The 22,434-nt window shown below is 42.3% G+C and overlaps 1 protein-coding gene across 1 annotated transcript in view; it reads left to right on the top strand.

Annotated features, from left to right (window-relative positions):
* The window catches only part of LOC134217783 (chitin deacetylase 1), an 86,014-nt gene that overhangs the window by 16,726 nt on the left and 46,854 nt on the right, over nucleotides 1–22,434 (top strand). The window contains exon 2 of the mRNA XM_062696602.1: nucleotides 5,245–5,336. Coding sequence (XP_062552586.1) covers nucleotides 5,245–5,336 — 92 coding nt within the window. The remainder of the gene's footprint in view (nucleotides 1–5,244; nucleotides 5,337–22,434) is intronic.

Below are 22,434 nucleotides of genomic sequence, written 5' to 3'. Positions count from 1 at the left end.
CTGCTCACTACTCACTTCTCACTTCTCATTTCTCACTTCTCATTTCTCACTTCTCATTTCTCACTTCGCACTTTTCACTATTCGTTACTCATTTCTCACTTCTGACTTCTCACTCGGCCTAATGACGGTTCGGCATAATGGTCTTCGGCCCAATGACCCAGCATCTTAATTTTTTTACAATTTTTAAGCGAATTGTCCGCGACCCTCACTTTTGTTGCAGCTCAAAATTATGTCAAAAGCCAATTATGCGACTTTATGTTAAACGACGCAGATTTATTTTTCAGTTTTAGTTTTATCTGCACTATGGAAACAATTCGGGGAAATGTTGCATTCGGGGAAATGTTGCATTCGGGGAATTGTTATTCGGGGAAATTTCATTCGGGGAAATTGCATTCGGGGAATTGTCGTACAATCAAAATACGTATTTTGGTCCGTTCACTTATCTGCCTGTTTTTCCAGATATTTCTTAAACTCGCAAAGGCAGCCCTTGCTTTCTTGATCCGTGCGCCTATGTCGATCTTGGTACCGCCGTCTGACGCCATTCGGCTACCAAGATATTGGAAGCTTTCAACATTCTCCACTGGTTGCCCGACTACTGTGAAACTGGAAGGAGTCGCCGTGTCTACATCCAACAATTTGGTTTTGTTTACGTTGGTAACTAAGCCTCCCGAAGAGGAGCGCTCGGCAAGGTCATTGAGCTTGCATATCAGAGCGCTTTTAAGCGAGGAGTGCAACGTCATTAGCCAATTCGAAGTCGTTTAGGTGTTGCACGGTTATAGGCTGCCATAACAGCCCGCGGTTTGGTCAACGGTCAATTGCACCTACCAGAATCTCGTCGATTACGATGAGGAACAGTAACGGTGATAGAATACACCCTTGCCCCACACCAGCTACGACCCGGGTAGGGTCAGACAAGACCCCATTGTGCAGCACTCTACACGAAAAGGCCTCGTACTGTGCTTCGATGAGGCAGATGATTTTCTCAGGAACCCCCTTGCGTCTCAGGGCGCTCCACATATTCTCGTGATTGAGACGGTCGAAAGCTTTTTCGTAGTAAATGAATACCAAGTAAAGGGACTCTTGGAATTCGTTGACCTGCTCCAGGATGATACGCAGCGTGACAATATGGTCCACACAGGACCTTCCGGCACGGAATCTGGCCTGCTGCCGCCGGAGAGTCGCATCGATCTTCTCCTGAATCCGGGCTAGGATTACTTTGCATAGAACTTTGAGAACGGTACACAGCAACATGATGCCTCGCCAGTTATCGCAAACAGTCAGGTTACCTTTTTTGGGTACCTTCACTAAGATACATTGCATCCAGTCGACCGGGAAAGTTGCGGTGTCCCAGATATTACGAAACGGCAGTAGTTGAGCGGATGTCATGGGGTCAGCTTTGCGCATCTCGGCTGAAATGCGGCTGGGGCTTTATTCGATTTCCTGCTTTGGATGGCTGTTTGAATCTCTAGCAGTGATGGAGTTTCGGTATTGAATTGATGCGTGTTATACGTCGGATCCTAGGCAGATCATGTCGAGGTGGTGGCCTAGCTGGCACTTGAAAAAGTTGTTCGAAGTATTGGAGCCAGCGTTTCAGCTGGTCAGTTGGGTCGGTCAATAACTGATCATTCGCGTCTTTCACAGACATCGTTGCATTCATCTTCGTCCCGCAGAGATTGTCCCGTCGACATAAGCGTTTTACGTGGTTTTACTTCCTTCTCAAGAGCCGAGTATCGTTGACGGGCTAAGACTTTGGCTCCTTTGGTTTTCGATCGCTCTATCGCGGCTTTGGCTTCTTTTCGCTCCTCTATCTTCCTCCAGGTCTCATCGGTGATCCATTGTTTTCTCTGGGTGCGCAGTTCGCTCAGATTGTTCTCGCTGGTGGCGATGAAGGCATACTTGATGACGGTCCATTGGTCTTCCAGGCTCCCACCTGCCGGAATATATAGACGCAGCACGCGTCTCCAGTTCTTCAACGAAGGACCGTTTCACCGTGCCATCTTCCAGTCGGCGGGTGTTGAACCGTCATCCAACTCTCTCCTCCTGCCGACGAATCCGCGCAATGCGCAGGCGTATTTCGCCGATGAGGAGGTGATGATCAGACGCGATATCGGCACTACGTTTATTCCGTACATCAAGAAGGCTCCGTTTCCATTTTCGGCTGATGCAGATGTGGTCGATTTGATTTTCTGTAAAGCCGTCACGGGAGACCCACGTGACCTTGTGAACCGGTCGATGAGGGAAGAGCGATCCCCCGATCACCATGTCGTTATTACCACAAAATTCTGCAAACAGCTCTCCGTTTTCGCTGATTTCTCCGAGACCATGGCGTCCCATAATGCGCTCATGGTTAGAGTTGTCGGATCCGATCTTCGCATTGAAGTCGCCCAAACAGATCTTGATATCACCCTTCGGAATTCTATCTACGACGGCATTGAGTTGACTGTAGAAGTTCTCTTTGTCTTGCAGATCGGCAGCATCGGTTGGCGCATAACATTGGATTATAGTAAGGTTTCGGACCCGTGTTCTAAATCTGGCAACGATTATCCTTTCACTTATAGCTTCCCACTTCATAAGCGCAGAGTGTGCCTGAGCGCTTAGTAGGAAGCCAACTCCGCGATGCCGGGGAGCGTGTTCACCTCGTAAACCAGAGTATAGCAGAACTTGTCCCGACGGCGTTCTGTGTTCTCCAAAGTTTGGCCAACGGACTTCACTCAGTCCCAGGATCAAGCTTCATTCGGCGTGCCTCATTGGCAAGTTGTGCCAATTTACCCTGCTGGGCTAGGGTTAAAACGTTCCATGTTCCTATTCGTGTCCGTTGTTTCGCGATAAGAGTCGTCGCCGTAAAATCAGTCCATATTCTTTCATTATCGGATTCTCGAACGTGATTCCTTGCAAAAAAATAATTAGCTGATCTAGCTGATCTGACCCTGTATTACTCGGATTGGGCAATTCAAGCTATATCTGGAATAAGGGCGAATGTCGCAAGAGAGGATTCTCTTCGTCGACTCCCCCTCTTTTAAATAAAGGTGACAAGCAGCGGATTTCTTTGTATTTTATCTTCTCAGAACAATAGAAAACAATGCGAACTTGCATTCTTGATTGATCATCTGCAAAGAAATCTCCTGCTTGTCACTTTTATTCAAAAGAGGGGAAATCCACGAAGAGAATTCTCTCTTGCGACATTCGCCTTTTTTCCAGATAGAGCTTGAATTGTTTTTCGTGGGTAAATGACAAATGCATTGTTAGCAGCGGCGTACTCTAGATCGATTTTGACTCGATTGTTTTGGAGTCCTTCACACCTCACCAAATTTAAACATTTCCATGATTTTCAAACTACCATCAAAAATTTCTACCTCGTTATATATAAACACAGCTCATCCCAAGACGAATCGACTACAGAGAAAATCTTACCAGTCTGTTCATACGTTCGTGAGTTATATTGCCTCAAAGGAAATACAAACTTATATATAGATAGAAGATAGAATAGATAGATAGATCTATATATATAAAAATGAAATGGTCTGTGTTCGTATCCGCATAACTCGAAAACGGCTGGATGGATTTTTTTCATTTCTTCAGCAGAAACATTCGTTATAGTTTCCGACAGGTTTATATGATATTTCCTAATGGGAAAATTACGAGTAAAGTTGACCAAACCGTGAATAACTAAAATTGTGATTTTTGCATGGGCAGTTCGGAATGCACATTCTCGCCTACTATGCAGGACAACGTCTGCCGGGTCAACTAGTAGAAGATAGATAGAAGAAATCGATGTGTGAAAATTCAATCATATAGTTATCAACGCATTCACTGAGATTAAATTTCAAAGCTTCAGAATTAAACAGAAATGAAAATAATTTAACGACTCGTTTTGGTGTTATCTTCAACATCTACATTTTGCTTTGCCCTCTTTACCCTTGATATTTTCGGTCGTCGTATGGTAAGGGCATTTAGCTTTGGAAGATTGATGTGCATCCTTATTTGAAGGTTAGATTCGGTATTATTGACATTTATTTGCGAAGTGGATTGACGTCGATAAAAAAAGCTGAATATTCCACTCCACTTGAGCGATTTCACCATCGAAGAATCGATGTTTTTGTTCTTAAATAATTCTTTATATATTGTTACAGCGTATCGTTTAGGAAAAGCTTATTCAGAAACAATTGGATTCAGATTTGAATACACAGTAAAATATATGAATTCGAAATTAATCCAATCGAACGAGCAATATCCAACTTGCTTGACGCACGCATATTTTCTCCAAAACACATCAAATCGGCATTCTTCTTCTTTCTACCATTGGAATTACATAACACATATGCCATAACACGTGACATTGAAAGTGACAGTTTCCCTGGAAACCGAAAACATCTGGCTACTGGACCAGCGAAGACTGGCATCATCGTCGATGTAAGCGCCACCGACCGTTTGCAACACACGCCACGCCACCATACCGGTTATTTTTTTACGGCCCGCTTCTTTAGGTTTACCCGTCGCCACATCAGGTTTATGTAAATTTTATAGGTCACCTTCGGCAAAGTACCTCATCTCCATAATTTATTCCCGTCTATGTCATATTTCGTCTCGATAAAGCCACCGGCGCGCGAAATGCTACCATTTTTCCGCCTCGCATGTCGCATCTTCGATCTTGACATGATTTTTCGGCACCCAACCATCGCCGATGGATGGAACTGGTTTCCCCGAGACAAATTATCCAAAAGCTGGAACCGAAAAAAAAAATCAACGACTATGTGGAACAACAACGTGAAGTAATTTCCCATGCCATCCATTTGCCGAGCATGGAACGTTCACTTTTTCCGATTGTCGACAATCGATTACGATCTAAACAGAGCTAGTGGTTACAACTAGAGCGGTTGAAGAATGTTGCACGAACCAGATTCTTACGGTTGGAACGCGCATGAATTGGATTTAGAAAAGTGAAGGGCAACCGCAGTGTCGTCTGTGTTGCCAGACATCAGAGCGGTTGCAGAAAGGCTTTGACTGTGAAGCACATGACCGCGGCCGACTGGCGGCGTCGCAATCAACATTTGCGGCGAGCCCGGCTTAGCATGCAAGGAGATGCAGAAAAAAAAAAGCTCCATTCATTCGCTCCGTTGCATTCCCTGGCCTCGGGGTCGGCGGTGCTTCTCCACGACCTTACCCGTTGTATCACGTTTTAATTTGAAACTTCAATTTTCTACCACCACATATTCATGCAACTCTTATCTCTCCCCCTGCTGGCAGCACAAAACAAGGAAGAAAAAGAATTCAAATGCCCCGAAGACTTAGGAAATGGAAACTTTGCCGACCCCAGCACCTGCCGGAGGTTTTACCAGGTAAGCCTTTATTCTTCTGCTTTTTATGACAGTTCTATTATGAAGGTGAGGGTAGTTTTGGGAGGACTAAATTAAAACTGAGGTAGCTTCCTGCCAACGAAGTGCGAGTGTCTGCTGCTGATGTTGCCAAGGCTGCCACATGCAAGTTGGGTGGCCTTGAGCCGTTCCGGTTCGACTGCACCGGCTGAGAACAGCTGATATCTATCTATAGTAGGAATTGAAAGTGATTTCGCCGTTTTGGGGCCACACGGAAGCCAATTTCGTGATGCAGGCACGGTAGAGCACTCAAGCGGTGCCTTCAATGATAATGGTCCAAGTCAAACATTGGGGAAATAGCAACGGTGAAACCTTGATGGTTTGTATTGTCTGGTTTTGACAAACTTCCAAAAGGGATGAATTTGCATACAGCTCATTGGGTTTTGGCCCAAACACCGGGTCCATTTCAAAACAACCAATATGCCATACTTGGCATATGTTTCTATAGATGTTTTCTCTAAATTGCGATACGAACTTGTTCATCCTAGGGGAAATGACGGCTTTGGCTGGTTTTGTTCTATTATTGTCAGGGAGGTTTTTGTTCACCAAATTTTGTGAAATTTGGCCACAATATTCTTTGATATGCAAAGAATGTTTAAGCCAAATTTGAACATAATTAGTTATAGAAAACCCACCTGACAATAATAGAACAAAACCTGCCAAAGCCGTCATTACCCCTATCAAAAGCAAAGAAATTTAAATCAAATGAGTATGTTTGAGAAAATATTTAACGGAATTGATGTTTCATTCTTTCATTTCGTGATGTAATGAATTTGTTACAGTGAGATGGAGAATAAAACACTTCTCCTGTATATGAAATCTTCAATAATTATCCTTTTGTAATTCATTTTTATTTTAACAAAAACAAGAACAAGCAATTCGCTCAATTTTGTAGAGATAATGACGTTGCTTACGTAAAGCAGCGTACCTTATACCCCTAGTACATATACCCCTGGTGATACTTTTGCTGGTCTTTGGGAATACCTGAGACAAGAATGCGTAATGGCAGATTTTGCATTATAATTGCAAAAAATATTAATTTCATGATTGAGATCTACTGTCTATGTACCTGTTCGTCTTGTACCTCCAACCGCTACTTGACAGACGATTTCGGAACACTATGCTAAATGCGTATGCAGACGATGTTTCCATGTTTCTTGAAAATAAACAAGCAGCAGTAAGAGTCGTCAATATCTTCAAAAACTTTGGAATCGTCTTTGGTGCTATTTTGAACACACAAAAAACTGTAGCTGTATTGATCGGGAATGTCAATCTTATGGGAGATACGGAATGGCTGAACATTGAGAATTATATAATAAAGTGCAGTTCGGGGGAATCATCAAACAAGCACAGAAAGTTATCTGGCAAGCTGTCCTAAATGGTCTACGCATCCACTTGTGGCTGCAGCATCCAAGAAAGTTAAATCTAGTTCAAAAATAATTTTGATTAATTGCTATATCAACTCAAAAGTGTGGTATATGGCTTCGAACATCCGCAAAACTTACGAAGAGTAGCATTTGCCAACATAATTCTCACGAAGTCTAGTTGGCTATGTTATTACCTAATTAAACTTCTGGCATTGTGTAGACCAATTTTCAAAAAGTTCTCCATGTAATGGAGTGCAGTTTTAATTTACTTAAAAACTTAAATTCTCAAATCTCATCCACGATTCAAATCAAGCGCGAGTTAAATACCACCCGACTCGTGGACCATGATTCGACTCGCGATTTACATCATTGCATGATTTCTTCTTCGTTTAATTCCTCAAATTAACTTTTTTCACTTGAAAAAAAAAATGATAATAAATCCATACGTGAACATAAAATACACCTCGAATGGGCTTCAATGCTTTTTGGAGCGAAATCGTTTTTCGGCGAATGAGCGAAACGATGCGATTCTGCGCGAAAAACTCCAGTACGATGCTCCCCCTACAGAATCGCACGCGAGTTAGCTCGTGCATGACGCCTGGATAATTGAGATTCTACCAACACTGGTTTAAAAATCATAAATTGTATCGCAAATTTCTGAACGAGAAATGTTATGGAAAAGTACATTGACATGTTTTACCACGGCAGCTCAATAAAATTTCCATTTAAAATTAGAAATTTTCCATAAACAATTAGGAAATTGCCAATAAAAAAATCAGGGTATGAGCAATAAATAATTATAAAATTTCCACAAATAAAACAAAATTTCCATAAACTATTAAAAATTTTCCACAAAACAAAAATAAATAAGCACTTTTAAAAGCAAAAATAGCAATTATAAAAGAAGAATTTTCCATAAAGAAATGAAAATGTTCCACGAAAAAAATACAAAATTTCCATAAATAAATCAATATTAGCAATAAACAATTACAAAATTTTCCACAAAATAAATATTTTTTTTCCATAAAAAAAAATGAAAATTTTCCACAAAATAATCAATAAAGAGCAATAAAAAAATCCATTAAAAAATACAAGAAAGCAATAAAGCTGATGAAATTTTACATGAACTTTAAACGCTTTTAAAGAAGGGGTCGTCTATGGAAAAAAAAGCACAGTTTGATTGCTTTTTTATATTTCTTTATGGAAATTTTCTTTTTTTATTGCTTTTTATTGATCATTTCGTGGAAAATTTTTATTTTGTTATGGAAAAAATATATTTATTTTGTGGAAAATTTTGTAATTGTTTATTGCTAATATTGATTTATTTATGGAAATTTTGTATTTTTTTTTCGTGGAACATTTTCATTTCTTTATGGAAAATTCTTCTTTTATAATTGCTATTTTTGCTTTTAAAAGTGCTTATTTATTTTTGTTTTGTGGAAAATTTTTAATTGTTTATGGAAATTTTGTTTTATTTGTGGAAATTTTATATTTATTTATTGCTCATACCCTGATTTCTTTATTGGCAATTTTCTATTTTCTTATGGGAATTTTCTAATTGTTTAGGGGGAGTATTTATTTTAGTCGCAGCCAACAACGCCGCCGTTCTTAAATCATTGGAAACCCTTACTTTATAGGAAGTCTGACAATAGTTGTGTATTAGCAGAAGGGGATCAAAGTTAATCAGAATTCTTGATTAATGACTTTTTACTTTTTTTGGAAAAGATGTTTAATTTTTATTCACAAGGTTAAGTTTGCTATTGTTAAGGTGTTTTTGTGAGATATTGCGAAAAGAGATTCGGCTGCCGGTGGGACTTGAACCCACACTAGCCCATTAGATACACGGACGTATTACCAATGATGGATGCCAAAGTAGATTCGATGGATACGGGGAATTGACTGATATCCCATCGTTATTAGCTGGTTATGGAACAATTTCTCGCAAGGGCAGCTGTTGTATAATTAGGAATACGTCCGTGTACTTAATGGAATAGTGTGGATCCTAAAACCACCGGCAGCCGAATCTTTTTTCGCAATATCTCATAAAAACACCTTAAAATGGCATCCTAAAAATGACATCCTAAAAAAAAGTTAATCAGAATTTAAGCAATAATCATAAAAGTTTCTGGGATACTGAAGTAATAGTCTGCTGATTGTTATTTAAGACTCTAGGAAGTAATTTTTAATACCAGAATTGTTCAAAGATGTCTCAAGGTTTTCCAGAATATGGAAGAATCTGAAAAAATGATCGATTCAACAATAATAAAATTGTCACTCGTTTATTACAATTACAATACAAGACGCTTAAAAGGAGGCTTCCTTTGAATCTTGGAAGGATGTTTCTGAGCCTCTTCAAAGTATGCTTTAAGCCTCTTGAAAGAAGAATTCCGAGCTTCTTGGAGGGAGGCTTCCGAGCATCTTGAAAGGAAGCTTCCGAACCAGTTAGTAGTAGGCCTTTTGAAAGCAGCCTTCAGAGCTTTATAAAAGAAGCCTTCCAACCCTTTTAAAAATAGGCTTCCAAGCCTCTTAAAACAAGCCTTCCGGGCCTTAAAAGGTTGAAAGGAGGTTTGCAAGCATCTTAAAAGAAGGCTTCCAAGCCTCTTGAAAGGAGGCTTCCGAGCCTCTTGAAAGGAGGCTTCCGAGCCTCTTGAAAGGAGGCTTCCGAGCCTCTTGAAAGGAGGCTTCCGAGCCTCTTAAAAGGAGGCTTCCAGGCCTCTTGAAAGGAGGCTTCCAGGCCTCTTGAAAGGAGGCTTCCGAGCCTCTTGAAAGGAGGCTTCCGAGCCTCTTGGAAAGTGGCTTCCGAGCCTCTTGAAAGGAGGCTTCGAGGCCTCTTGAAAGGAGGCTTCTGAGCCTCTTGAAAGGAGGCTTCTGAGCCTCTTGAAAGGAGGCTTGAGCCTCTTGAAGGAGGCTTCCAGGCCTCTTGAAAGGAGGCTTCCGAGCCTCTTGAAAGGAGGCTTCCGGGCCTCTTGAAAGGCGGCTTCTGGGCCTCTTGAAAGGAGGCTTCCGAGCATCTTGAAGGGGAGTTTCCGAGCCTCTTGAAAGGGCTTCCGAGCCTCTTGAAAGGAGGTTTCTGAGCCTCTTGAAAGGAGGCTTCTGAGGCCTCTTGAAAGGAGGCTGGAGCCTCTTGAAAGGAGGCTTCTGAGCCTCTTGAAAGGAGGCTTCTGAGCCTCTTGAAAGGAGGCTTCCGGGCCTCTTGAAAGGAGGCTTCCGAGCCTCTTGAAAGGAGGCTTCCAGGCCTCTTGAAAGGAGGCTTCCGAGCCTCTTGAAAGGAGGCTTCTGAGTCTTGAAAGGAGGCTTCCAGGCCTCTTGAAAGGAGGCTTGAGCCTCTTGAAAGGAGGCTTCCGAGCCTCTTGAAAGGAGGCTTCTGAGCCTCTTGAAAGGAGGCTTCTGAGCCTCTTGAAAGGAGGCTTCCGGGCCTCTTGAAAGGAGGCTTCCTGAGCCTCTTGAAAGGAGGCTTGAGCCTCTTGAAAGGAGGCTTGAGCCTCTTGAAAGGAGGCTTCTGAGCCTCTTGAAAGGAGGCTTCTGAGCTCTTGAAAGGAGGCTTCTGAGCCTCTTGAAAGGAGGCTTGAGCCTCTTGAAAGGAGGCCTGAGCCTCTTGAAAGGAGGCTTCTGAGCCTCTTGAAAGGAGGCTCTGAGCCTCTTGAAAGGAGGCTTCCAGGCCTCTTGAAAGGAGGCTTGGGCCTCTTGAAAGGAGGCTTCCTGAGCCTCTTGAAAGGAGGCTTCCTGAGCCTCTTGAAAGGAGGCTTCTGAGCCTCTTGAAAGGAGGCTTCCTGAGCCTCTTGAAAGGAGGCTTCCGAGCCTCTTGAAAGGAGGCTTCCAGCCTCTTGAAAGGAGGCTTCGAGCCTCTTGAAAGGAGGCTTCCTGAGCCTCTTGAAAGGAGGCTCTGAGCCTCTTGAAAGGAGGCTTCCGGGCCTCTTGAAAGGAGGCTGGAGCCTCTTGAAAGGAGGCTGAGGCTTCCTGAGCCTCTTGAAGGAGGCTTCCGAGCCTCTTGAAAGGAGGCTTCTGAGCCTCTTGAAAGGAGGCTTCCGGGCCTCTTGAAAGGAGGCTTCCTGAGCCTCTTGAAAGGAGGCTTCTGAGCCTCTTGAAAGGAGGCTTCCTGAGCCTCTTGAAGGAGGCTTCTGAGCTCTTGAAAGGAGGCTTCCGAGCCTCTTGAAAGGAGGCTTCCGAGCCTCTTGAAAGGAGGCTTGCGAGCCTCTTGAAAGGAGGCTTCCGAGCCTCTGGAAAGGAGGCTTCTGGGCCTCTTGAAAGGAGGCTTCCGGGCCTCTGGGAAGGAGGCTTCCTGAGCCTCTTGAAAGGAGGCCTGAGCCTCTTGAAAGGAGGCTTCCTGAGCCTCTTGAAAGGAGGCTTCCAGGCCTCTTGAAAGGAGGCTTGAGCCTCTTGAAGGAGGCTTCCGGGCCTCTTGAAGGAGGCTTCCGGGCCTCTAGAACGGAGGCCTCCGCGCCTCTTGAAGGGAGGCTTCCTGAGCCTCTTGAAAGGAGGCTTCTGAGCCTCTTGAAAGGAGGCTTGAGCCTCTTGAAAGGAGGCTTCCGAGCCTCTTGAAAGGAGGCTTCTGAGCCTCTTGAAAGGAGGCTTCCTGAGCCTCTTGAAAGGAGGCTTCCAGAGCCTTTGAAAGGAGGCTTCCGAGCCTCTTGAAAGGAGGCTTCCGAGCCTCTTGAAAGGAGGCTTCCGAGCCTCTTGAAAGGAGGCTTCCGAGCCTCTTGAAAGGAGGCTTCCGAGCCTCTTGAAGGGGGCTTTCGGGTCTCTTGAAGGGGGCTTTCGGGTCTCTTGAAGGGGGCTTTCGAGCCTCTTGAAAGGAGGCTTCCGAGCCTCTTGAAAGGAGGCTTCCGAGCCTCTTGAAAGGAGGCTTCCGAGCCTCTTGAAAGGAGGCTTCCGAGCCTCTTGAAAGGAGGCTTCCGAGCCTCTTGAAGGGAGGCCTCCGAGCCTCTTGAAAGGAGGCTTCCGAGCCTCTTGAAAGGAGGCTTCCGAGCCTCTTGAAAGGAGGCTTCCGAGCCTCTTGAAAGGAGGCTTCCGAGCCTCTTGAAAGGAGGCGTAAGGACCTCTGGAAAAGAGGGTTCCGGGCCTCTTGGAAGGAGGCTTCCGGGCCTCTTGAAAGGAGGCTTGGAGCCTTTTGAAAGGAGGCTTCTGAGCCTCTTGAAAGGAGGCTCTGAGCCTCTTGAAAGGAGGCTTCCGGGCCTCGTGACAGGAGGCTTCAGTGCCTCCTGAAAGGAGGCCTGAGCGCCTCTTGAAAGGAGGCTTCCGAGCCTCTTGAAAGGAGGCTTCCGAGCCTCTTGAAAGGAGGCTTCCGAGCCTCTTGAAAGGAGGCTTCCGAGCCTCTTGAAAGGAGGCTTCCGAGCCTCTTTCGAGCCTCTTGAAAGGAGGCTTCCGAGCCTCTTGAAAGGAGGCTTCCGAGTTTCTTGAAAGGAGGCTTCCGAGCCTCTTGAAAGGAGGCTTCCGAGCCTCTTGAAAGGAGGCTCCCGAGCCTCTTGAAAGGGGGGTTCGGAGCCTCTTGAAAGGGGTGTTCCGGGCCTCTTGAAAGGAGGCTTCCGAGCCTCTTGAAAGGAGGCTTCCGAGCCTCTTGAAAGGAGGCTTCCGAGCCTCTTGAAAGGAGGCTTCCGAGCCTCTTGAAAGGAGGCTCTCGAGCCTCTTGAAAGGAGGCTTCCGGGCCTCTTGAAAGGAGGCTTCCGGGCCTCTTGAAAGGAGGCTTCCGAGCCTCTTGAAAGGAGGCTTCCGAGCCTCTTGAAAGGAGGCTTCCGAGCCTCTTGAAAGGAGGCTTCCGAGCCTCTTGAAAGGAGGCTTCCGAGCCTCTTGAAAGGAGGCTTCCGAGCCTTTTGTACGAAAATAGTGACAAGATGCAAGGAGAACACATGAAATTATTTATGTTTTATTCATAGCATTCTAATAAAACAGCGATGATCTTGCACTATATCGGTTGGTACAAGTGTGTCTGAACTTTAAATATTCGCGAAAATTGGAACACGATCTATTGTGTGTTGTTATACTTTCTAGAAAGAAGTTGATAATACTTAAAGAACGGGCTTGGTAGTCATATGGCTACCGCTTCTGACTCATGCGCAGGAGGTCCGTGAATTCAATCCCAGGCTTGTTCCATTCTTCTAATTTATATCTTTCTCTATATTTCTCATGTTCTAGCAATCGCTATCACTGGAAATGGAATTCCATACGGTTGTAATTTTTAGCATCTATACCCTCTACCTGACTATTCTAGCAGTAACTGTTAGAATTGAGAATGAAAAAGAAAACTCGTTTCTTACATCCAATTAGAAATCCATCGCTAGCTTTCATATTGGCAACTCGTTAACCAAGACGATCCTCTTCCCCTTGAACCTAACCTGAAATTCCAATAACTTCCGCATGAATTTGTGGGAAGCGCAGAGCATTCGGCTTGCAGTGAGCGATAGATTGCATCATCCTTTCCTTACCTTCCCTACTTTGACTTGAATCCTGACGTGTGTTACCGTTGAGATATTTTATCCCGAGTCTGCCAGTCGGTACAAATAAAAATCGATTATCGATGATAGTTAAAAAAAATGATAGCTGCATAAAAAAAACCGAATAGATTGTATGTACAGGAGAAGAAATTGTAAAACCTAAAAATGTTAAAATTATTTATTATTAGCATGCACACTTTAAAAGTTATCTGAATGTAGAATTAATTAAATTCAAATGTAATTAGCAACAAAATTTGTAAAAACACACATAGCGCACACCCCTCGCACGCACTGCCGAATAGCAAAACGGACTGCCATATGCAAATTAATGGACTGCCACAAATGAAAGAGGATTTTAGAACAGACGTATGTACGAAAAGAAAGAGCTACTAGGGTCGGAGAGAACTATATTGGTTTCATGCAGGCTTTTCCAATCCACCTCTCGAACCGGATGGTTCTAATTGGAAGGTATCAAAGTTACAACCAAGTGTTTTAAAACAAGTTGTCCAAGTTCTTACCGAGTGTCTCTTTCGGTTGCGCATTGAATGCGAAGATTTCGATTTGGTGTCGGTGAACAATTTCACTAATCGAATCAGGTAGGATTGCATGAACCATTGACCCACCAAGTAGCCTCCTAACCTCACATTCTGTACCCGCCAACCACGCTGTTAGGACCCAAAAGTATCGGATAGAGTCCGGGAAAACGTCCAACGCCCGGCAAAGCCAGGTCCCTAGCAGTCATCCAGACCGTCGGGCTATCGAGCCGCGGCCACTTTGGCCCAGGAATTCGGAATACGCTCGCCAGTCATCCAGACCGTCGGGCTATCGAGCAGCGGTCACCTTGGCCCAGGGATTCGGAATACGCTAAATACGGGAAAAGGCGCCCAGATCCCCCCTCTCTTCTAGCAGCAAAAACCAAGTCACCACCGTTGTACGCTGCCAACATCTACCACCTACCACTGTGACAATCCTCGTGTCGGCAGCTACGAGACGCGGGATGTTAAGTCGGGCAGAATCAAAGTTGAATAAATCCCATATCCAGTAAACATAGAATTGCTTAAGCAAATGGTTCTATGTTTACTGGATATGGGTTTTATTCAACTTTGATTTTGCCCGACTTAGCATCCCGCGTCTCCCAAATACAATCATCCAGAATCTTTTTGGCTACGCCACTGATGTTTATCAATATTAATCGGTAAACATGAGTGATTTTAGCATTGCATATTATAATACACTTTTTGTCATTATTTACGTACATCTTGAGGAAGCTCATTCATAATTCAGTACTTCAAAACAAAATTTGTTTCTTAAGAACTTGTTATACATCAATTCTAGAGTAAATCGCATCCTAATGTCACGCTTCCATAATTTATAAATTGCGATTTTGCTGTGTATAGCAATCCGACTCATAAAAAGTAGGTTCAGGTATCAGGTATCAGAACGTCGGCTCCTGGGGCACGTTCACCTCAATTCGGGAGATTTGTGCCATCGCCTTCACAGTCTTTCTCATCACGCACCTGACGGAAAAGGAAGTGAACAAAAAGGAAAGGAATATGGATGGGCATACAACGTATATAACACGTACAAAAGCTCATAGCTCCTTACCACAAGGGGTTATGAACAACAGAATACTTTGAAGGTTCAGGTTTCTGTAGTCAATTTTACTTAATTAGTCTTTACCAAATACTTGGAAACGCAGCTGCGCAGAAACTGAGCATTTACATATAAGATGATAAGAAGATCCATAATCGGACTCACAACCATCACAGTCAAAGGATTCAACACGTTGAATATTTGCCATATGATAGTTGAGTCGGCAGTGACCTGTGAAGGCCTTGACTAAGACACTGCAATTCTGTTTAGACAGATTAGCTAAATAGTTAGCTACTACCGGAGATGGGTCTCAGATGTACAATTTTGTTTGTCGACATGAATCCAAACTACTCCAAGACCGTTTGTGCTGAGTGGAAGCCCAAGAGCTAATCAAACGCTTCACCCAATACTTAGATATTGGAATAGCTGGCTCAGGACCAAAAAAGTCTTGTGATGCTCCAGTGCGAGCTAACTCATCAGCCAATTCGTTTCCAGCTATGCTGCCGTAATCTGGAAAAGTGACGTAACAGCCATTTTACAACGTGCATGTTTTCCATTTTTCTGTTAAAGAGCTCTATGAGTAGTACTCGCTAACACCATTTTTGGAAAATGGCGTATACGTCACTTTTTCAGATTACGGCAGTATGTAAGAATGGCCAGGTACCCATATAAGGTGCAATGTATTAACTGAATTCAGTTCCTCTATTTGAGTTCGACATGCGATTACTAACTTCGACCTTGAGTTGGCCGAAGCGAAGGCTTTGATAGCTGCTTGACTATCTGAACAGAAGTATATTACTTTGCCCATTATTTGTTTCTGCAGTGCGGATTGCACTCCACACATAATGGCAAATATTTCCGCTTGAAAGACAGTGCAGTGTCTACCCAGTGAGTGGGACTGTTCCAATCTTAGCTCACGCGAGTAGACACCTGCACCCGCTCTACCTTCGAAGAGGGAGCCGTCAGTATAACAAACAATGCTGTCCGACATACTTCTCTCCAAATAGGCAGATGTCCACTCATCCCGCGAGGGGAATTGTGTTGAAAATGTCCTATAAGGAAAACTACTAGCGAGTGTGAGATCACTTGGAGCAAGGACTGTTCTGTCCCAATCAACCATGAGTTGTAACAACGAAGTGTGTGTAGAACTGCGGTTTACAGGATTCTCTTCCATAAAACCGAGAACCCATAACCGGTAAGTACAAGAAAGTGCTTCTTGTTTGAGATGTATGTGTAGTGGGATAACGTCGAGAAGAACCTCGAGAGCAGCCGTGGGAGTCAAAGAGAACGCACCAGTCATTTCCATTAGGCACATCCTTTGAAGATGGCCTAATTTAGACAGAATTGTTCTCACTTCACCCTTTTGCCACCACACAAGACATCCATAAGCCAAAATTGGTCGTACAACTGTTGTGTAAATCCATTTGATATATTTAGGTTTAAGACTCCAAGTTTTACGAAAAGTTCGTCGGCATTGGCCGAAAGCCATACACGCCTTTTTGACTCTGAACTCAATGTTAGGGGTCCAGGAGTGCTTGGAATCAAGAATTAGTCCCACATACTTTACCTGATCCGTTACATTGATTTCAGAGTCGGTTACGTTTTTCCGTGAAAATAACAATAGATGTTTTTTCGGATTAACCGAAAGGCCATATTGGCGACACCAACTTTCGACTGCCTGAAGAGCGTTTTGCATCAGGTCGAATAAGTAGTAATACACAAACCCACTATTAATGATAGATAGTCGTCGGCAAATCTATAGGTAAGAAAAACGCCATTATTGAGTAATCTCAATAGCGTTTATGCAACGAGGTTCCACAAAAGTGGAGATAATACTCCCCCTTGGGGGCAGCCACAGACACTTAATTTTCTAATCACTGCTTGACGTCATGTCGAGTAGAGATGTCGGTTTTTAAGCATCTGGTGAATCCATTTGGTAATTATATTAGGAAGCCCATGACAACATGCGGCTTCCAATAGAACATCGAAAGACACGTTGTCAAAAGCACCCTCAATATGTAAGAACGCACCCAAGCATGATTGCTTTTGAGCAAATGCTTTTTCGATGTCGTAGACAACCTTGTGTAGAAGAGTCACGGTGGACTTTCCAGATTGGTAAGCATGTTGATTAACATGAAGAGGCATGTTTGCCAAACAGTCATCACGAATGTGATGATCGATAATGCGTTCTAAGCATTTCAGAAGAAATAAGGTCAGACTGATGGGTCTAAAACTATTTGCTTCTTCATACGAAGCACGTCCTCCTTTTGGGATAAACTTTACAGTGACATCCCGCCAGGATATGGGAATATACCCAGTAGCAAAACTGCCTACTAAAAGTTTTTTCAAAACATGTTTGATATGCTCAAAACCCTTCTGAAGAAGAACGGGATAGATCCCATCTTCCCCTGGAGATTTGTAAGGAGCAAAACTATTAAGAGCCCATTGAATCGATTCAGTAGTTATGATTCTACGAGCCTGAGCCCAAGACCCATAACTACATGAAAAGACATCAGGAACATCCGAAGATGCTATATCTACACATCCAGGGAAGTGTGTATCAAATAAGTGCTCTAACGCTTCTTCGTCAGAAGAAGTTTTTTTTTTTTTAACTAATTTTATTTGCTAATTATCTAATACCTGCATTCATCTCTTAGACTAGGTGTTCCGTGTTTTCTTAACGCTATCATCCTTATTTGCTATGTTATATTTTTAGTTACTATTAATACATTTCAATTGCCTCTGGCAGTTAGAATTTTTCCTCTGGTTGAATTGAACCATGTAGGAATTACAATGTTTTCAACTTAAACTAATCTTAACCTATTTTATACTAAGGGTACAAGGAGTTAATCGTTGCAATAGAAGATTGCAACGATTTTTGTCTAAAATTGGAAATTATTTTGTTGGATATTTGTTGCAATGTCTCAATATTAGAAATTCTATGAAGTTCATTGGTACTATACCACGGAGGCAACTTCAGAATCATTTTCAGAATTTTATTTTGAATCCACTGAAGTGCCTTCTTTCTGGTATTGCAGCAACTAGTCCATATTGGCACAGCATACAACATGGCAGGTCTAAAAATTTGTTTGTAAATCAAAAGTTTGTTCTTAAGACAAAGTTTTGATTTTCTGTTTATAAGTGGATAAAGACACTTAATATATTTGTTACATTTGGCTTGAAGGCCTTCAATGTGATTTTTAACAGTTAATTTTTGATCTAGCAGAAGTCCTAAATATTTAGCTTCGCTAGACCAATTAATTGGAACCCCATTCATAGTGACAATATGTCTGCTAGAAGGTTTCAAATAAGAAGCTCTCGGCTTATGTGGGAAAATTATAAGCTGAGTTTCGGAAGCATTCGGGGAAATTTTCCATTTTTGCAAGTAAGTGGAGAAAATATCCAAACTTTTTTGCAATCTACTACAAATGACACGAAGACTTCGCCCTTTGGCTGAGAGACCTGTGTCATCTGCAAACAAAGATTTTTGACACCCTGGTGGTAAATCAGGTAAGTCAGAAGTAAAAATGTTATACAAAATGGGCCCCAGTATGCTGCCTTGGGGAACACCAGCTCTTACAGGTAATCTATCAGATTTAGAATTCTGATAGTTTACCTGCAGTGAGCGATCTGATAAATAATTTTGGATCAGTTTAATAATGTACAGAGGAAAATTAAAATTCATCAATTTTACAATCAAACCTTCATGCCAAACACTGTCAAATGCTTTCTCTGTATCAAGAAGAGCAACTCCAGTCGAATATCCTTCAGATTTGTTGAGCCGAATTAAGTTCGTAACTCTTAATAACTGATGAGTGGTTGAATGCCCATGGCGAAAACCAAATTGCTCATCAGCAAAAATAGAATTGTCATTAATATGAACCATCATTCTATTTAAAATAAGCTTTTCAAACAGTTTGCTTATTGAAGAAAGCAAACTGATTTGACGATAACTAGAAGCCTCAGCTGGATTTTTGTCCGGCTTCAAAATTGGAACAACTTTGGCGTTTTTCCATTTATCTGGGAAGTATGCCAATTGAAAACATTTGTTAAATAAATTAACCAAAAAGGATAAAGAGCTCTCAGGAAGTTTTTTTGATAAGTATGTAGAAAATACCATCATCACCCGGGGCTTTCATATTTTTAAATTTTCTAGTAATAGATCTCACTTCATCCAAATTAGTTCCCAACGAAGGGTCAAAAACATTATCTTGGTTGAGAATGTCTTCGAAGCTTCGTGTAACCTGATCCTCAATTGGACTAGTGAGACCTAGACTAAAATTATGGGCACTCTCGAACTGCTGAGCAAGTTTTTGAGCCTTTTCGCCATTTGTTAATAAAATTTTATTTCCCTCTTTAAGCGCTGGAATTGGCTTTTGGGGTTTTTTTAAGAATTTTCGTTAATTTCCAAAAGGGTTTCGAACTGGGATCCAACTTTGAGACATTATTCTCAAAGTTGGTATTTCTCAGAATAGCGAAACGTTTTTTAATTTCATTTTGCAAATCTCGCCAAATAACTTTCAACGCGGGATCGCGAGTTCTTTGGTATTGCCTTCGCCTCACATTTTTAAGACGGATCAGTAGCTGAAGATCGTCGTCAATAATAATGGAGTTGAATTTAATTTCACATTTCGGAATTGCAATGCCTCTGGCTTCGACAATTAAATTTGTCAAAGATACGAGAGCATTATCAATATCACTTTTGGTATCGAGAGGAATATCAACATCAAAATTCCTATCGATATACGTTTTGAGAGAATCCCAATCAGCTCTATGATAATTAAAAGTAGAGCTGATTGGATTATAAATGGCTTCTTGTGAGATTTCAAACGTCACAGGAAGGTGATCAGAGTCAAAGTCAGCATGAGTTACCAATTGGCCACAAAGCTGACTAGAATCCGTTAAAACTAAATCAATTGTAGAAGGATTTCGACTGGAAGAAAAACAAGTAGGGCCATTGGGATATTGAATAGTATAATATCCCGCAGAACAATCTTCAAATAAAATTTTGCCGTTGGAATTGCTTTGAGCATTATTCCATGAACGGTGTTTGGCATTGAAGTCACCAATTACGAAACATTTTGATTTGTTGCGAGTCAGAATTTGAAGATCAGCTTTCAACAAATTCTTTTGCTGCCCATTGCATTGAAAAGGCAAATAGGCTGCAATGAAGGAAAATTGACCAAAATTTGTTTCAACAGAAACTCCCAAGGTTTCAAAAACTTTGGTTTCAAACGAAGAAAATAATTTATGTTTGATACGTCTATTAATGACAATGGCGACCCCACCACAAGCGCTGTCAAGACGATCATTTCTGTAGATAAAATAATTTGGATCTCTTTTAATGGAGAGTCCGGGCTTTAAATAAGTTTCTGTTATAATGGCAATATGCACTTTATGAACTGTTAGGAAGTTGAATAATTCATCTTCCTTACCCTTTAGAGAGCGGGCATTCCAATTTAGAACTTTCACACAATTATTTAGATCCATTGAAACGGAGTCCGATAACAATTTTTTGTGTGTACTTTATACCAACCTGAACAGCTTCTGGTATGGTATTTGCTTTGAACATTGCATCAATCATGTGATGCAATCGGCAACATGACCATTATTTTCCGTTGGGACATGGGTATAAACCTCATTTTGAGAAGAGAAATTTTGTCTACCAGCAACGATGTTTGCATACGTAGGTACATTCGAAAAATTGGAATTTACTGAAGTGCTTGCTACCCGTTGACGAGCGGCAAAATTTGTTTGTGAATTGTGGTGGGTATGAATTGCTCGACCGGTAACTGGTTTCGAAATTTGAGCGTTTGAAAAATTTCTACCCGTCGAATCTGGGATCCTATTGGAATTTCCCGTCATCAATTTTGCACGGGAATTCAAAACTTTTTTGCGTGAAGGGCATTCCCAGAAATTGGATTTATGATTGCCCCCACAATTTGCGCAATTAAATTTATTGGAATCTTCTCTCACAGGACATGCGTCTTTGGCGTGAGAGGTTCCACCACAAATCATGCATTTAGCATCCATGTGACAATGTTTGGTTCCATGACCCCACTTTTGGCACTTACGGCACTTACGGTGGGGTTTTGGAAATTTCCCCCAGGCCTGCGGAAATGTTCCCATGTAACACGGACATGGGACACAATACAGGCCTTTTCCAAACTTTTCATATTATTTAGTTCACTTTTGTTAAAATGAACTAAATAAAATTCTTGCGAAATGCCCCTCTGGGAAGTACCAGAGTGGGATTTCTTTTTCATCTTAATTACTTGGACTGGTGAAAATCCAAGTAATTGAGAAATTTCTATTTTAATCTCATCCAGTGATTTGTCATCACTGGGGAGACCTTTCAAGACGACTTTGAACAATCGCTCAGTTTTGTCGTCGTATGTGAAGAATTTATGGCGCTTCTCAGTTAAATACTGAAGAATACGCTTACGATCTTTAAAGGATCCTGGCAAAACACGGCAGTCACCCTTCCTAGCAATCTAAAACGAAACCATGATCCCCTAAAGGTTACTCTCATTCCGAAAACCAGAAAACTCGGCAACAGATACCACAATTGGCGGAATCCTTTGCTTTTTCGTATGAATCGAATCACCTGGGCTAGAGGTAGATTCGATTTGCTCAATTTCATCATTAATCAAATCGAACTGATTGCTCAGTTCGATAGGAGGAGAATTATTTCCGATATTAGAGTTAGAAGGAATAACTGAATTCTCCAGCTTCCTTCTATGTTTTCCGCGCTTTGGCAGGACGGTCTTGAAACTTTGTTTCTTAGAAGGTAGTGGAGAATTCAGCGACTCACCCTTCCTCTTGTTTTTATTAATGCTCGTGACCTTCTAAGAGTTTTTTTCCCAGAACGGTGTCCCTGCAGGATTACCACCGCTTGTCGGAATTTTACTTCCGCAAACGGGTCCAACGTAAAACGAAGGCACGGGTCCTTGCAAAGATCGTAACGGGATCAGTGGGTACAAATAGCGCTAAGAAGCACTGCTGAAATTAAAATAGCTTCGGGTAGTATTAAAAACTTCCTTCCGCAAAGAGATTAAGAACCGCACAGCACGAAAGCACGATGCGTCTGCTCGTCATAAGAAGTGTAGTCGCCATTTGGCTTGCGAATTTCGCCAACTTGAAAATCCTTGGATCTCGCAACAATTTTATTCAATCGAGTGGCTTCACTCACATGGGAAACATTTGCACAAAGGTTTTCCAGCCGAATCGTTCAGCAGATCGTAGAGCTTTCTTGTAAGCTTTGCGAGCCAACTTGAAAGAATCCGTCCCTGCTGAATGGCGTCTGTTTCAACTCCTTCTACACTGATTCCTAAGCTTAGCCAAATCAGAATTCCACCACGGGGTTCCTCTTGAGGTTTTCACAGAACGCAAGGGGCAAGCTTCTTCAAAAGCTTCCACGATATGCAACGTTGTAGTATCAACGGCATCATCCAAGTCGGTAGGAGTTTCAATGGATGGTAGATATCCATGAAACTTTGTCGAGAGCAACTCTGTATAGAGATCCCAGTTGGTTGAACGGGGATTTCTAAAACGCAAGGTCTGCGAAGAAACATTCAACTGATCAAAATAGATGTAGCGATGGTCAGATATGGATTCCTCATCTGACACATGCCAATTCGTCAACTCGTGACTGATTCTATTGGAGCAGAGAGT

Source organism: Armigeres subalbatus, chromosome 1 (genome assembly GCF_024139115.2).
Source record: "Armigeres subalbatus isolate Guangzhou_Male chromosome 1, GZ_Asu_2, whole genome shotgun sequence".
Classification (NCBI taxonomy): domain Eukaryota; kingdom Metazoa; phylum Arthropoda; class Insecta; order Diptera; family Culicidae; genus Armigeres; species Armigeres subalbatus.
This window is presented reverse-complemented; position numbering and strand designations above follow the sequence as displayed.